The sequence below is a fragment of the Balaenoptera musculus genome, chromosome 2, assembly GCF_009873245.2.
Source record: "Balaenoptera musculus isolate JJ_BM4_2016_0621 chromosome 2, mBalMus1.pri.v3, whole genome shotgun sequence".
Lineage (NCBI taxonomy): Eukaryota > Metazoa > Chordata > Mammalia > Artiodactyla > Balaenopteridae > Balaenoptera > Balaenoptera musculus.
The window spans coordinates 130,194,260-130,212,856 of NC_045786.1; the positions used below are offsets into that span (position 1 = coordinate 130,194,260).

General features: G+C 35.0%; 1 protein-coding gene across 1 annotated transcript in view; it reads right to left on the reverse strand.

Annotated features, from left to right (window-relative positions):
- The window catches only part of WDHD1 (WD repeat and HMG-box DNA binding protein 1), a 62,301-nt gene that overhangs the window by 19,282 nt on the left and 24,422 nt on the right, over positions 1-18,597 (reverse strand). Inside the window, exons 11-16 of the mRNA XM_036840117.1 lie at positions 15,118-15,328; positions 12,262-12,449; positions 10,233-10,417; positions 7,180-7,421; positions 4,912-5,049; positions 3,118-3,274 (exon numbers count right to left, since the gene is read on the reverse strand). Coding sequence (XP_036696012.1) covers positions 3,118-3,274; positions 4,912-5,049; positions 7,180-7,421; positions 10,233-10,417; positions 12,262-12,449; positions 15,118-15,328 — 1,121 coding nt within the window. The remainder of the gene's footprint in view (positions 1-3,117; positions 3,275-4,911; positions 5,050-7,179; positions 7,422-10,232; positions 10,418-12,261; positions 12,450-15,117; positions 15,329-18,597) is intronic.

Sequence of the window (18,597 nt, forward strand, 5' to 3'; positions counted from 1 at the left end):
TGCTGCTACGGACACTGGGATGCATGAATCTTCTGCAATTAGTGTTTTTGGTTTTCTTCAGATATATACCCAGCAGTGGAATTTCTGGGTCATTTCTGGGTTTATTTTTAGCTTTTTAAGAAACTTCCGTACTATTCTCCACAGTGGCTGTACCAATTTACATTCCCACCAACAGTATATGTGGGTTCCCTTTTCTCCACACCCTTGCCAACATTTATTATATGTGTTCTTTTCCATGGATTATACTTCAAATAGCAAGTACTAGTTTTTCAGCAGGATAAATCATAAAGACAGATTCACTGGGTCAAAGGGCATATGCATTTCTAATTCTGATAGTTCTTGACAAATTGCCTTCCGCGGGGATTGTGACCAACTTACACTCCCGTCAGCAATACATAAACGTGGTTATTGCCCCACAGCCTCACCAGCTAAGAGTGTTATCAAATTTTCAGATTTTTCTAATTTAATAGGTAAGAAGAGAAATCTCTTTTTAGTTCTGATTTGTGTTTAATCTTACTTCAAGTGACATCAATCATCTTTTCATATATTTGAAAGCCACTTTTATTTCCCTTTCTGATTATTGCTTCTTGAAATAGTCTCCACTTATAGTTTCTATGACATGACCCTCTCCAGGCGATTTTTCTCTTAATTGCTTAGCTAATCTTCCTTTTTCTCATTCAAAAGCTTCTACTCCAATAACTGACCTCTAAATGCTGGAATTTCTTTGGGGTTGGACTGATACCTTTTGTCTCTTTCTTCTCATTTATTACTATAACTTTATATACCTTCTATAATCTGATGATTCCCAAATGTATATAACCAGCCAAAATTTCTGAGTTTGAATCATATATTCCAATACCTTCCTTCTTTTTTCTTTTTAAAGTTAAGCATTTTCTCTCTTTTTTAAAAAATTTATTTATTTTTGGCCGTTTCGGGTCTTCGTTGCTGCGAGCGGGCTTTTCTCTGGTTGCGGTGAGCAGGGGCTACTCTTTGTTGTGGTGCGCAGGCTTCTCATTGCGGTGGCTTCTCTTGTTGCGGAGCACGGGCTCTAGGTGCGTGGGCTTCAGTAGTTGTGGCATGCAGGCTCAATAGTTGTGGCTTGCGGGCTTAGTTGCTCTGTGGCATGTGGGATCTTCCCAGACCAGGGCCCGAACCTGTGTCCCCTGCATTGGCAGGCGGATTCTTAACCACTGTGTCACCAGGGAAGCCCCCAATACCTTCTTGATATCTTCCTTTGGATATTGTGCAGGCTTAACACACCCAAGAGAGTATACATTTTTATCTTCCTTATTTCTATAAATGGTACAACTATCTATCTAGTAGCTTTAACTAGAAATGTAGGTGTCATTGATTCTTCTCTCATTCCCAACCCCCAAACTACCAGCAAATCCTGTTTCTATCTTGAATCTGCTTCTCCTCATTTCCACTGCCCCACACTAGTTCCAGCCTACTCTGAATGACAGAGTAAGTCCTAATCCTTGTGACAACTAAAAACAATACCCCACATTTCCAAACATCCCCAGAAGAGTGGAAAAACCCCTGGTTGAAAAATTGGTCTCCCTGCTTCCAGTCCTACCCTTGCCAATCCGTTTACCACATACATTTTTCTTTTTATAGTATAAATCAGATTATATCATTCCCCTGGATAAAACCCTTGAATGACTTCTTGTTATACTTCAAAGAAAATCCAAACTTCTCTATCATGGCCTATAATGCAGCCTATGTCTAACTTACTGATATCAACTTGGATTTATGTTCCCTGCTACCCCTTGCTTCTTTGTACTCCAGCCATGTTTACATCCTTTTAATTCCTCAAACACACCAAGTTCTTTCTGACCTCACAGCCTTTGTACATGCTGTTTACTCTGCATGGATTGCTTTTCAATCCATTCTTCCATAACAGACCCCCTTGGCCTCCAGGTCTCATTCTAAGTACTACCTCCATTAAGAGACTTCTATGACTGGGACTTCCCTGGTGGCGCAGTGGTTAAGAATCCGCCTGCCAATGCAGGGAACATGGGTTCGAGCCCTGGTACAGGAAGATCTCACATGCTGCGGAGCAACTAAGCCCGTGCGCTACAACTACTGAGCCTGCGCTCTAGAGCCCGTGAGCCACAACTACTGAGCCATGCGCCACAACTACTGAGCCCACAAGCCTAGAGCTTGTGCTCCACAACGAAGCGTAGCCCCCACTCACTGCAACTAGAGAAAGCTCGTGCGCAGCAACAAAGACCCAACGCAGCCAAAAATAAATAAATACATAAATTTATTTTAAAAAAAAAGAATCTTCTATGACCATACTATCTAGAAAATGCTCTTCTGTTATTCTTCATCATGGGTCTGCTCAGATTAACGGGTAGTATTTATTCTAAGTAGTAATTAATATTTACTTGTTTCTGTTATCTGTCTCCCCAGTCAGACTATAAGCTCCATGAAAGCAGAGACTTCTTTGTTCACCAAGTATCTGTACAATGTCACTGACAGTCTTTTTGACCAAGAAGATGTTTGGTGTCAAAAAAGAGGTAAATACTCAACACAATACTGAATAGAGACTATATGTACTGAGAATTCTGCACTTGCAGTCAACTACTAAATTTCTACTAGCCCACTCCCCTATAACAATAATTAAGCTAAAAATCTCAAAAAGCACCTAAATTATATATTCAATTCTAAATCAAAGTTTAAAATAAAAGGCTATAATAAAAGATGAAATGTGATGTTTACCCAAAATTCCCCTCCCTATCTGGCTGAAATAATGCTAGTCACACTAATAAACTTGTTTTCTTTTCATATTTTTAGGCCATGCAGCTCAGCCTGCGGGATCTTAGTTCTCCGACCAGGGATTAAAACCATGCCCCCTGCAATGGAAGCGCAGAGTCCTAACCACTGGACTTCCAGGGAATTCCCTTAGTTTCTATTTTGCTCAATAGGTTCCAAGTCAAGCAATTGGTTGAAAACTTCAAAGTGAATGTAAACAAATTCCTAATTTAGTGAATATGGAAAGTAAGTAAATGAGCTAAGGTTAAAGATTTTAAAAATACCTTTAAAGATAAGCATAATAAAGAATTTCAAAGTACTTTTTAAAAAGAGTCAACTAAGCATTTTCTAATAGCCCACCTCAGCTGCTGGGGATTTTCATGGATACCAACCACCCAGTAGTGATCAGATTTTCCTTTGCAGTGCTCTCTGGTGTTACATACAGGAGTCCATGTATGACCAAGTCCTCTGTTAAGCATTCGAACAATGCCTTCTGAATCCACATAAAATGGGGTACCTATATACCAACAGAAAAACAAATAACCTGGAAACATAGCTATGTATTTGTTAAATAAATCCTTTTTCAAATACACACACCAGTCAATCAAGTTTCAATTCAAAAGCAAAACAAAAAACAAACAAAAAAACCCAACCAAAAAAAAAACCTCCCCAAAACCAAAAAGACAAATAATCCAAGATTATTTCCCATAAAATTTCACTAACCACATAGAGTAAGACCTAACTGAATAAAAGGAAAAAAAAATTGCATGTGATGTGACTAAAATTTATCCAAAAAAAGAGGAAAAAAAAAACCCTGATCAATTCAGTGAAAACTATGCCACCTGCTGGAATACAGCAGTTTTTTAAAGCCAATTTCAGTAAAGAAGTTAAAATTGAATCTGAAGTTTCCTTGGTCAAGAGAGACTTGGAAAAATGAGGAGAACCTAATGCAAGGTGACGATGTAGAGAAATCTGTCCTTAGTACTCTTCTTCCTCCCCCCTCTCTTGGCCTTGTCACTGTTCTGTTCCCCAACAGTTCCCCACTGTTCTGCTCCTAGACTTACCTAGGAAACAAGTAAGCATCACTGTTTCCCACCTACTCTGCTCCCATTTCAGGAAGTACATGGCAAATTCCCTAATCATCCTTTTTTTATCTGTGACTTCACACCCCTCTTACTCTGCAAACTGCAGTTTCCTCAGGGTCTAGATCTGATTGGTAACTGGGAGAAAAAAATACAGCTATATGAATGGAAGTTATTAATGGTCACATTATTAAAGCATAAGTGACTAATAATATCCCAATAGAAAACACATCCAGAAATGGTTGGGTTTTTTTAAAGACAAACTGGAGTTCCCAATGATATAATTAAAGGGCATGAATCTCCAATAATAGAAATATTTAAGCCAGAAGACAGGGTTAACAGGTGCCTTAAGATAAGGTACTCCTCAGTGTCCTTCAAATCATCTGTCATAACCCACGATTAAGTGAGTCAACAACAGCACACTGTTCAGTAGAAATATCATATGGGCCACAAATGTAATTTTTAATTTCCTTCTGCCACATGACAAAAGGGGAAAAAAAAGTGAAGTTAATTTTAATAATATATTTTGTTAAATCCAATATATCCAAAATATTATCATTTTAACATGTAATCAATGTAAAAGAATTATTGAAATTTTTTACATTTTTTTTTCATACTAAGCCTTCAAAATTTGGAGAGTATTTTATAGTTATAGCACATCTCAACTCAAATTAGACACTTTTCAAGTGCTCTATATATAGCCACATGTGGTTAGTGGTTACTATAGTGGAAATCAGTAGAAAATTCCTGATTTTCATGTAGAATCTTCTAAAAAAGCCAAAACTTGAACACTGATTTGTATCTCCTTTTTGCTAGCTAATAAACTTTCAGAAAAATTTATTTCCCTCTTTGTAAGTTTTCTAATCAGAATTCTGATGAAGAGGGGATCTTATACACAGAAGAGTGGCTACCTCGCCTGGAAATTCCAGTTTCCAGTTCTGCCAGTATATTAAAATAAATAAATTTAAACATAAAATATAGACAATTTATCTTTAAGCAAATTAATTAGGAATAAATAATGAAGCAATTTTCTTCTTGAAAAATGACTTTAATATAAATGAATTTATCTTGCCTTCAGCTGAAAAGCCAACCCATACAAGGTAGGATTTCCTTGTAAGAGGAAGAGGATCCCCATGTAAAATTTGTTTTTTCTTTTTCCCCAGCTCTAGCAGTTGAACTCCAAGGCACTGATCCCCATCAAATCCTGTACCTAGTGAGAAAATGTAAATATAAATCAGGTATCAAAGGTTATTTAGCTATGATGATGCAGTTTAAATTATTTTCTCTGAATTGAATTTTATTTTGTGATAAATTCCTAGATTAATTAGCAGTACTTTTTATAGATAATCCACTTACCTGAGGCACCATTCAGGGATTAGAAGCAGAATAGTATGTTACATGGGCTATTTACATAAAGTGTTTATAAGTGGTAATTCATTCACTCAAGAAGTATTTAAAGAGAGCTTACTTTGTACCGGGTACTGAGGCTACAATGGTAAACAAGACAAAGTCAGTGTTCTCCTGAAACTCATATTCAGGTAGGAGAGGAAAAACTAATTTAAAAAGAAAGAAAATACTAAGTGTCATTATCAAAGATTAAAATACCAATGTGATAGAGTATCAGACTGAGTGGCTACTTTAGATTGGACAGACAAAGGTGGCCTTTTGAGAAAGTGAAATTTAAACTGAGATATGATTTGCAAGTTGGAGTCAGCCATCCAAATGATAGGCGGAGGAGCACTGCAGTAGACAGGGAAAAGCTAATGAAAAGGGCCTAAGTTGGGAACAAGCTTGGTGAGTTTGAAGAACACAATGAAGCCAGTAGGGCCAGAACCAGTAACAAGAAAAAAAAGTGGTAAGAGATGAGGCTGAAGAGGCAGGCAAAGGTCAGATCACGTAGGACCTTGCCACCTGGGATAACAAGTTTGATTTTTATTCTAAAGCAATAGTAAGACATCAGAGGATTCGGAGCAGAAGAGGTAAGTGATTGGATTTATGTTTTTAAAAAATCACCTAGGCTGCTATGTGGAGAATGGATTGTGGCAGGCAAGAATTGAAGCTGAAAAGCTAGTCAGGAGGTTATTCCAACAGTCCAAGAGATGATGTCTGGGTTGCACTGGGGTTTTAGTGGAGATAAAAAGAGACAGATGTGCAATGTGTCGTGTGAACTGACATGATAATGACTTTGCTGACAGAGTGATGTGGGGACGTGAGGGAAAGAAAGGATAACTCTTAACATTTCTGGCTTGAGTAGCTAGATTGATAGTATGCTGTTTACTGAAATGGAAAAACTAAGAAGCAAGTTTGGAGGGAAAAAGAAAGCCCAGAGGCTTTATTGTGACCAAGTTAAGTATGAGATAAATATCAAAACTCTACATACAGATTTCAAGTCGGCAATTGAATATGTAAGTCTGGAGACACAAGGAGGGGGTAGGGCTGGTGATATTAATTTAGAAGTCATGAACACATAGATGTATTAAAGCCATGGGTGTTAATGAGATATCCCAAAGTAGTTTCTCAAACTGCATTTTTTGACCTGTGAGTCATGAAATCAATCCAGAGTTACAACCAGAATTTAAAGAAAAATGAAATCAAAGAGTAAATATTGTCCATGAGACTTGCATTCTAGTTATATCTGCAGGTATGTATAGAATAGCAACATAGAATATATTTCTCACTAGGGCTAAGCAGTCGAAAGACTAATAGCTCCTGACCTAGTGAAAGGAAGAGAAGGGGGCTGTGACTGTGCCCCGGAGTACTTCAGCTAAGAGGGGGGCATAGGAGTAGGAGCCAGCAAAGGAGCTGAAAGAGTTATCAGCTCCTAAGGAAAAAAAATGGGAGAGTGATGTCACAGAAGCCAAGAGAAGAAAGTATTTCTGGTGGAATTATTTAAATAAATAAGCATAAAAAGATCATCAGTAACCTTAATAAAACCAGTCTTAGCACAGCGATGGGGACTGAGGACAGAATATGAAGTGAGGAAAAGGAGGCAACAACTTTTAAGTCACATTCAAAGTTGCTTTGGTCCTTCACACAAGGAGTTAGTTTATTTTTTGAGGCATTTAAACTCTGATAATTCTTATAAGATATAGATATGGAAGCAATTAACCAAACTCTACCTTAGAATTCTTTCTATAGTACAGTTTTTCTATAAATAAAATGTTTTCATTTTCATTGCTATTAGTGAATACAACAAAATTCTGTACAAAGACTATATTGATTCAAATACTAAAATAAATGCAAAAGGAGATACAATCCAAAACAGGGAGGAGAAAAGCTTAAGTAATTTCCATTTTACTTCAGGTCATGGTAAAACTATAAAATAGTAGAAAAAATCTACCTCTGTGATAAACAATGACAAGCTGTTCTCCATGTCCTGCCACTGACACAACAGGCCCAGGGAGACTGAAGACCTCTTTTTGAACACCTCCAATGGTAAACAAGCGAAGGAGCAAGGCGCTAGTGGCAGCAGCAGCCCATCCCTGACCAAGACATATGGCTTCAATGTTTTCATTCTGAGGCATGTCTACTATCCACTCTTTGCTTGAATCCCATGAACTAAAGTGCAGGCAGTGAAGCTTGCTAAAAATTAAAACAAGACAGAAACAATCAAACTTTTACATTTGATATTTTACACATATATGTAACTAATCATTACACCCAGTAACAGTCAAATAGTTTATTTTTCTATTATACACAAATAATACAAAAATGGCTTTAAGAAAGTAATTATGAAATATCCTTAAAATGAACTATGTTAAAACCATTAATAGTCATGTTACTGAAGAATATTGAAAGATACAGGAAAATGCTCACAATATAATGTTAAATGAAAAAAAGCAGGATAAAATCAGTAGAGTGTGATCCTAGGCTGCAAATACACAAAAAATCACAACCAAATTTTTAAAAGGGAATGAAGCATCAAAATGTTAGGCAAGAGTCCTCTCATTGCAAAAACAAAAAGAAAATTTAATATGGGAGAACAAAGAGAAAAAGAAAAAATAAATTCATAATCCCACCAGCAAGATTACCAACCACTGCTAACAATCTGATTTGTGTTTCCAGTCTTTTTTCTTTGCATATTTACATACATGCAAGTTATTATGAAACTTAAGCTTCAAAATGTAGATACCATAGTATTTAGAATCAGAGGCAGTACTGACTTCCTAAACAGTAATTTTAAATTCAAAATTAAAATAAAGGGAGATGAGGGACTTCCTTGGTGGTCCAGTGGGTAAGACTCCGTGCTCCCAGTGCAGGGGGCTCGGTTTCCATCCCTGGTTGGGTAACTAGATCCGGCATGCATGCCACAACTAAGAAGTCCGCATGCTGCAACTAAAAGATCCTGCATGCCGCAACGAAGACCCAGTGCAGCCAAAATAATAAAATAAAATAAAATAAAGGGGGATGGGATTTCCCTGGTGGTCCAGTGGTTAAGATTCCGCGTTTTCACTACCGAGGATGCGGGTCAATCCCTGGTCAGGGAACTAAGATCCCCCAAGCCAGGCAGCTCAGCCGGAAAAAAAAGGGGGGTAGGGGTGGACCTAGAGATTATCATGTTAATCGAAGTAAATCAGAAAGAGAAAGACAAATACCATATTATATCACTTATATGTGGAATCTAAAATACGACACAAATGAACATATCCACGAAACAGAAACAGACTCACAGACATACAGAACAGACTTGTGGTTGCCGAGCGGGAGGGTGGGTGGGGGAGGGAAGGATTGGGAGTTTGGGATTAGCAGATGCAAACTAGAATATATAGGATGGATAAACAACAAGGTCCTACTGTATAGCAGAGGGACCTATATTCAATATCCAGTGATAAACCATAATGGAAAGGAATATGAAAAAGAATATATATAACTGAATCACTTCTCTGTACAGCAGTAATTAACACAATATTGTAAATCAACTATACTTCAATAAAATATTTAAAAAATAAAATAAAAGGATAACATTGTATATGACTGTGAAATAATATATCTAGGAAAACAAAGAGAAGAACAATCATCAATCAGGAAATCATAACAATCTTAACAATCTGAAATCAAAATTGCACATGGAGCCAAGGGGGAAGGGGGATATGGGGGGATGGATTGGGAGTCTGGGGTTAGTAGATGCAAACTATTATATACAGAATTGGATAAACACTGAGGTCCAACTGTATAGCACAGGAAACTATATTCAATATCCTGTGATAAACCATAATGGAAAAGAATATAAAAAAGAATGTATACATATGTATAACTAAATCACTTTGCTATACAGCAGAAACTAACATAACATTGTAAAACAACTGTACTTCAATTAAAAAAAATTGCCAGGGAAATAAATGTTCTAATTATGTAAGATATTCTGAGTTAGAGACACTGAGTCAACAGTGATTATTTTAGTAAACTGATTTAATTCAATAATAAAGTATTGAGTTGATTTTACAATGTGTAAAATTAGGAAACCAATTAAAATATCAAAATGACCCAATTTGGTGTTTCTCAGGCTTTAATGCATACTCTGTCACCTGATGATCTTGTTAAAATGCAGATTCTGACTCAGAAGGTCTGGGTTTGGGTCTGTGATTGTGTGTTTTCAACACGCTCCCACGTGACCCATGCCCCTAGTTTGTGGACCATAATTTGAGCAGCGAGGAACTAATGTATCCAGTCAGAAGGAATTTAATTTCAAATCACCTGGGAGTTAGTAAAATCTATGATCAAGTGTATAACCACTATGATCAGCTGAAAAAATTAACAGGGCAAGCTGGCTGAAATAACAAAGCTGAATAAAATATTTTTTCTTCTTTAAAAAAAATACAGATTCTGCATCCATTGCTTTTCCATCATAATTTTCTTGTCTCTATATCTACCTACCTACCTGGCAACCAACCAATATATCTAAGAAGTCTAAAGTTTTTTAAGTTAAAAAGTCAAAATGACAAATAGTACTAATAACATTTTTAGTGTGTTTTTCCTTTTTTTTTTTTTTTTAAAGAGAAGTTTCAAATCTAATCTATAGTGACAAAACCCACATCAGTAGTTGTCCAAGGCTGGGATTAGATTAACTGTTAATTGTTAACAGTAGTTATATCTGAGAGTAGAATTCTGGGGGGAATTTTCATTTTCTAAAAACTCTGTACTACTTAAGCTTGCTTGTTTACAATTAATCCGTGTATTACTCTTATGTAAGAAGGGGACAATTAAGCAAAAACAGACATATGTTCTGAGGTATTACAGGTGTGCTGCTATTTGTACTAAACTCTTCCTTCTGAAATTCCATACTATAAAAGACATAATTTTTTTTTTTGTCTTACAAACTTTTTGTACTGAATTTCAACATTTTAGTATAACAGTTCAACAGTAACAAATTCTTCCTAATAATCTTGAATTTACCTTGCTAGTTCATCAGTGCTTTCACATGCCAACAAAACAGCTTCATGGGAAAGATCTGCTACTGTATAATTCAAAGTGTTTGATAAGTGTGTTGCATGGTGTATGGAGGTATCATGGAACTCCACATCTATGGCATTGTCTTGCTCATCATTATAGCAGCGAATAATTCCAATAGAGTTCCACACCTACAAACATGTAAGGTTAAATACAGGTCTGAGAAAGAGTAAAGTTCTTAGAATCAATAGACTAAAATACTACAAATTAACAAATAATGTAGTCTGTATCAGGGATTAAGTTATGGGAGCAACCACAGCTTACTTACCTCTAAATAGTTTCAGGTAATAGTAGTAACATCAGAGCAACAATTACTAATTATTCTTTTCCTCATGAGAAGAAGGTACATATATACTTATTTATTAGCAAATGGAATATTTTACCTAATATTTTTAAAAATTATATTACTGTCATAAAAAAATACTTTACAATTCACCTTTGAACAACCGAACAGTTAAATTCCTCAAACAAAACATTTCAAAAAATGTATTTACTTACAAATATGGATATAAATGACTGCATATTTCTTTTGGTCCAACTAACTGGTTTATAGTTATGGCATAAATATATACATTTTAAGGCAGCATAGGACTTCCCTCGTGGCTCAGTGGTTAAGAATCCGCCTTCCAATGCAGGGGACACAGGTTCAAGCCCTGGTCTGGGAAGATCCCACGTGCCATGGAGCAACTAAGCCCATGTGCCACAACTACTGAGCCTGCACTCTAGAGCCCGTGAGCCACAACTACTGAGCCCACGTGCCACAACTACTGAAGCCCACGTGCTCTAGGGCTCATGCTGCAACTACTGAGCCCGCGTGCCTAGAGCCTGTGCTCTGCAACAAGAGAAGCCACCGCAGTGAGAAGCCTGCGCACCGCAACAAAAGAGTAGCCCCCACTCGCCGCACCTCGAGAAAGCCTGCTCACAGCAGCGAAGACCCAACACAGCCAAAACTAAATAAAAATAATTAATTAAACACGCACGCACACACACACACACACACACACACACACACACACAAAACAGGAATTAAAAAAAAAAAAAAGGCAGCATAAATTGATACCATTTGGAAAACTTGTCTTCCATTCATGTACACTACAGGCTCACACTAGGCAGGGTAGGCCCTAGTGTTTCCTTTCCTCTACCACAAATACAACTATAAAGTACTTGACAATATTAGAAAAATGAAGATCTATTACTTGATGATGATCACTGACGGCAATAAAAAGGTTTGTTTTTTTTTTAAATAAAACAACACCTTTAATATTTATCTACAAATTTATGCCAGGACCATACCATTTAAAAAGGACAACCGTCAAAGTCCTCAATGGAAAACCTCAAATAATCAACAAATAAAAATATTAAACTTTTTTAGCGCTCAAACTTAAGACAAAAAGTTAATATAGTCATTCATCCATAAATATATATTGAATGCCTATTGTGCCATACCTTGTTCTAAGTGCTATCAGTAAACAAAACAGAAAAATCTCTGTGCTTGTGGAGAATATATTCCAGTGGCATGGGGAAAAGGGGCAGATAGCTTTTTTTTTCATAGCACTTATCACCTTCTAATAGTATACCATACCAGTGGTTGCTTTCTAAAAAACACCTTCTAACTAGTGTTCTGGAATCAGTACAATCTCCTATATAAAAACTAATATGAGAAGTAAAGTTTGGAAGTATAGCCAAGAGGTACTGCAAGATATACAGTCACATTTATTATGTTCATTATATGTCATTTTGCAAAGCAGAATTTTATTTAACACAACATTCAATAATAAGGTTGAAATAAGATTAAAACTGTGAGTTAACCATAAAATAAATCAAGCACAAAATTATAATCAACCAAAGTGCTCCAGGCCAGTTAACCAAGGTTTTTAAAAAAATATTTTTACCAAACAAAATTAACTACAGCGAGATAAAATGCTTAAAAGTGAGATAAAACTATTTAAAAGTTACATGTAGATGCAAGGCTTACCATGAATCTGTGAGTGAGATGCAAGGGTGTAGAACCTGACTGGAATGGCCTTTGCCGGGGCGTTGGCATAGGACCATCATAAAATGGCCTTTGGGATGTTACAACTGGTAGATTGTGAATGCTGCCTGCCTGATCATCTTCCTCCTCTTCTTTGAGAAAACTAGAACCAGTTTTTATCATTGTAACATCTAGAAAACAAAGGATTATAATTAGAGAATCATAAATACCTATTACCTTGAAAAAGAAAAGCATTACGAAATCTAATAACCTTGTCCATTCATAGTTAATAATACTAACATTTTAATACTATTTGCCTCTTTCACTGTGTTAACATCTGCAGTGATAATTTGAAAGCAATGGAGGGTAAAACTGCTGGTACCTTAGCATGAATCAAAGCAGTGGCACCAATCTGTATTAGTAGTCAGTGTATTGTTAACCAATTGCAGTAAAAATAGTAAAAATATTAATTTTATTAAATCTTGATCTTTGCATAGATTTTTTAAAAATGTTCTCTGTGTTAAAATGGGAAGTGTGCATAAAGAATTGTGATGGGGGATTTCCCTGGTGGTCTAGTGGTTAAGACTCTGTGCTTCCAATGCAGGGGTTGTAGGTTCGATCCCTGGTCAGGGAACTAGATCCCACATGCTGTGCAGCACGGTCAAAAAATTAAAAAAAAAACAACATGCTGCGTGGTGTGGCCAAAAAACTAAAAAAAAAAAAAAAAAAGAACTGTGATGGTTATCTCAAAAAACAAGCATTTCTGCAATTGAGTTGTAAGCTGAACTAGCTAATTTTTTCACGTAACACCATTTTTACTTGAAATACCAGATAAACTACGGTTATACCAACTCAAGTATGTGGCAAACATTTTCTTAAAAATGAAGTGAGCTGGTCATTTAAGAAAAATAACTGACAGAATTTGTGGTCAATGATAAAATCTGAGCTTTCAAGCGAAAATCAGAATAGTGAAAAACGTGTATCTGCCACCATGAGCTTGATTGCTTTGTAATATTTAAAAACTTCTGATGAGATTGGCGATGATACTAACAAATATTATTCTGGATAACGTGTCAATATTAGGAAGGTCTGCAAAGCTCAGGAAACAGTATTTTCCAAATTACCAATGCATATGTGAAAAAATCAAACATGGTAAAAGATCCATTCAAGTTAGACCAATGGATTTTAATGTAATAATAGAGTTGAAAAGTTCACCAAAAAGTTTTCAGATTCCACATCGCAAGTAATCTTTAAGAAACTATCATTTGTTGCGTTTTGGTGCAACATCGAAGAATATCCGCAATTCTTTCAATAGGCTATTAAAATACTTCTCCTTTTTCAAACTACATATTGTGTGAGGCTAAATTTTTTTCACATACTTCAAACAAAAACAAATATATGGCAGTAGACTGAATCCTGAAGCACATGAAAGAATCCAGCTGTCTTCTATGCTAAGATCTGCAAAAGGGTAAAATAATACCATTTTTCTAGAGTTGTTTTATTTTCATAAAAAATGTTATTTACGTTTACATATAATGAGTTTATTAATGTTACTTTAAAGTGAATAAATATTTTTAAAATTTCTCGGTTTTAATTTCTAACATAGTAAATAACAATAAATATAACTCCACAAACAATTTTCTTTGGGGTCCTCAAAAAATTTTAGGAATGTAATGAGCTCCTGAAACCAAACATTTGAGGAGTGCTATCCTATAAACCCTATATGCTTTAAATGCAGCACAACTTACCACTGTACACTGGCATTTCACTTGGTAATGTTCAAATGTGTTAATTTTAGCATATAAGTTTAATAGTCACTTCATTTAAAGGTTTTTCATTACAATCCCAATATCTTTAACAGATACCAGGTAAACTTAACAGGTAAACTATTCAGGTTACCTATTTCTTTTTGTTTAAAAATTTTAATATTTATTTATTTATTTAATTGGCTGCACCGGGTCTTAGTTGCCACGTGCGGGATCTTTAGTTGCAGTACCCAGGATCTTTTAGTTGTGGCCAGGTTACCTATTTCTTGAGTTAGCTTGGTAGTTTGTGTCTTTCAAAGAATTTGTCCATTTTATCTAAGTTGTTGAATTTATGGACACAAAGTTGTTCATAATATTCACCTATTAAACTTTTGTTATTAATAGCAGTGCTATCTTACAGAAATATAATGTGAGTTACATATGTAATTTAAAATTTTCTAGTAGCCATATTTTAAATAGTAAAAAGAAACAGGTGTAATAAATTGTAATAATATACTGCATTTAAAATATAATTTCAACATGTACTCAATGTAAAAAATGACCAAGATATTTTACATTCTCTTTTTTGTACTGTCTTCAAAATCTGGTTGCATTTTATACTTAAAACACACCTCAATTTGAACTAGCCACATTTTAAGTGCTCAAAAGCCACAAGTGGCTAGTGGCTATCATATTGGATAGTGAAGATCTATGGGATACATGGTGATGATACCCCTTTCATTTCTTATATTAGTCATTTGTGTCTTTCCTTCTTGACCAATCAGGATAGAGATTTATCAGTTTTATTGATCTTTTCAAAGAATAAGCTTTTGGTTTTATTGACTTCTCTATAGCTTTTGGTTGTCAATTTCATTGAATTCTGTTCTTTATCATTTCCTTCCTTTTGCTTGCTTGGGGTTTAATTTCCTCTTCTTTTTCTAGTTTGCTAAAGCAGAAGCTTAGATCATTGTTTTGAAACCTTTTTCAACATACGTATTTAATGCTATAGCTACATTCTAACAATCCAGTACTGACTTTAAATAATAGTTTTAATAAAAAATTGAAAATATTGATCAGTAAGATGGATCATCACATTCACAAAGTCAATTCATACCAACTGAGTTTTCATCATCTTCTAGGATATGACTTCGCTGTCTAGGACGACCTGAAGCCAGCATGAGGTCATCATCATCTTCCTCGTCATTTATAATCCCTTTTGAAAAAGAGCGGGTTTCGACTGCATTGTCATTTAGAAAATCACCAGCACTACTTGTATCTTCTCCATCAAAAAGATCGTTATAATCCTTTTCTACTCTGCTAGATACCTTGAACAAATGAATACAAATTAGAAAGTATTAGTGAACTACTTATATAAACACAATTACTCAAAAGGCAATCTTTTAATATGCACCTATAAACTCTACCAAGTAAGCAAGTGCCTTGGTAAAAATAATTAGCAAATATGTTTATGAGGATTGTATTTATATTTATATAAGACCTAGTCCTTACTTTAAATGCCTTATAGTCTACGGATAAGGTGTAAGTATAAGACAGACATGTAAAGAAATACATGTGTATACCCAAATATAAAGCAAGATTTTATTCCTCACAATCATTCTCCAGAAAAGAAGTCACCTATGAGTCCTTACAAAGTCTCTCATTATACGATATTCTTTCATTTACTTTTATTTTGAACAAGATACTGCTTAGGTAAGATGTTTACTTTAAATGATCTCAGTTAAAGCTCGTCTTTGGGGTATTTTTTGATGCTTATAGAAGTAAACAAATAGAACCAAAAGAAAAACAAAAGTGGCAAATAAATTCAACATTAATCATTGATTCCTAGGAATATGAACATATCATTGCAAGTACTGAATGTCACTGTAAACAATTTTTGAGATCACTTTAAAAAGTGAATAGTAAGCAGATACATTGTTGTAAGGATCACAATTATTCCTATAGAATGAATAAAAACTGTACAATGTTAAGTCAATGGAAACTTATAGTTGGGTATAAAAGTCTAATGAGAACACCATTAATGGATTCAAAAGGGACTATATCACAAATCTTTTAGATGGAAGTGCATATAACTGTGTTCTGGAAAGTTGACATTTAAAGAAATGAGAGAACAGAAAAAATACTTCTAAATTCAAAAGTTTAAACAAATGATTTGAATAATTAAATTAATGACTATTGATAAATGCTATAAGAAGATATTTAACTATTTTATCCATAGTCCTAAAAGTTTATGGACTCAAGTTGGTTAAAAACTTTTTTCGGACTTTATCAAAAATGAGGGTTTTAACTTATGGTGAGAGGTGTTGTAACAGAAACATGTACTATGAGGAGTAAAAGCAAAAAGGAGAGAGTGGGCAATTCTGGATAGAAGGGTTAAGGTTTTATAAGAGGTGACATTTGAACTAAAATTTTTTTAATTTTAAAAAATTTTATTGACATATAGTTGATTTACAGTGTTGTATTAATTTCTGTTGATTCAGTTATACATATATGTATTCTTTTTCATATTCTTTCCCATTATGGTTTATCACAGGTTACTGAATATAGTTCCCTGTGCTATACAACAGGACATTGTTGTTGAACTAAAAATTATTTCTCAATTTAATTTTCTTTTTTATCAACATTAGACATGCATATAAATTAGTCAGTGTTATAAGGTTTAATATAAAAATGAAAACAATCCTCTGCACAGCCTCTGACTTACTTCTCTGCTCTCAATTGTTTCTTTTGATACTTTCCTCCACACTTGTAAATCATATTCCAGTGAAATTTTTTGATTTTTCAGTTTTAATTATCTATTTAATAGACATTACTAACTTATTTCTGTTAAGGAAGATGAGGATTTGGTGCCATTTTTCAACCACCACTACTCCCCTTGTATGCATATACACCATTCTCCTACTCCTGTCCACCCAATATAGATATATTCTCATTCTGCTTGGATCAATTTACAGTATTTAGATTTATTATGACCATGTAAATGCTATTCATAGCTGAACCCTAAAGCAAAGGAAATAAAAGCAAAAATAAATAAATGAAACCTAATTAAACCAAAAAGCTTTTGCATAGCAAAGGAAACCTTTGACAAAACAAAAGGACAACTTACTGAATAGGAGAAAATATTTGCAAATGATATGACCGATAAGGGGTTAGTATCCAAAATACATAAACAGCTCATACAACTCAACATCAAAAAAACAAACAACTCAATTAAAAAATGGGCAGAAAAGCTGAATAGACATTTTTGCAAAGAGGAAATGCAGATGGCCAACAGGCACACAAAACGATGCTCAACATTGCTAATCATCAGGGAAATGCAAATCAAAACCACAATGAGATATCACCTCACACCTGTCAAAATGGCTATCATCAAAAGGAACACAAATAACAAATACTGGCAAGGATGTGGAGAAAAGGGAACCCTCCTACACTGTTGGTGGGAATGTAAATTGGTGTAGCCACTGTGGAAAACAGTATGGAGGGTTCTCAAAAAACTAAACATAGAACTACCATATGACCCAGCAATTCCACTCCTGGGTGTACATCCGAAAAAAACCAAATACATTAGCTGGAAAAGATACATGCACCCCAATGTTCATAGCAGCATTATTTACAGTTGTCAAGTTATAGAACCAACCTAAGTGTCCATCAACAGCTGAATGGATAAAGAAGATGTGATATAGACAGACAGATATTGGAATACTACTCAGCCATAAAAAAGAATGAAATTTTGCCATTTGCAACAACATGGATGGACTTAGAGCTTAAGGTATTATGCTAAGAGAAATAAGTCAAACAGAGAAAGACAAATACTATATGATATCACTTACATGTGGAATATAAAAAATATAACAAACTAGTGAGTATAACAAAAAGAAACAGACTCACAGATACAGAGAACAGACTAGTAGGGAGAGGGGTGGGGGGAGGGGCAATATATGGGTAGGGGATTAAAAGGCACAAACTATACTGTATAAAATAAGCTACAAAGATATGTTATACAACAGGGAATATAGCCAATATTTTATAATAACTATAAATGGAGTACATTCTTTAAAAATTATGAATCACTATATTGTACATCTGTAACTTACATAATATTGTACATCAACTATACTTCAATAAAAATAAAAATAAAAAAAAGAATCTCTCTGTTTTGGTTTTTTCTTACACGGATTCCCCAAAGATCTTCCAATCTCCTGCCTGAAAAACATAAGACTGGCTGACAATGCTCTGGGAGCCAAGTATGAAAAGTGAGCTGGGAATTTCAACGTTCAAGTATATACACTTTCATTTAATCCTTTTCAGTACAGTATTCCTCCTTCATCCAACACCACTCAATTGTACCCAGTGTCCCTGGATCAGTGACCTCTGTTTTACCTCATCTTAGAGAAGAAATCTCCAGCTTTCTGCCAGAATGTATACAGGGGTGAAGGAGGGCAGTTACCTAGCTGTGCCCACTGTTGCTGAGATTGGAGAGATCTACTTGCTTGTTAAATCAACCCTCCTGTTTTCAGCCCCACTTCTTTTTTTTTTTTTTAAGGTAGTTGTCAGTCATATTCTTTTTTCCCCCCAT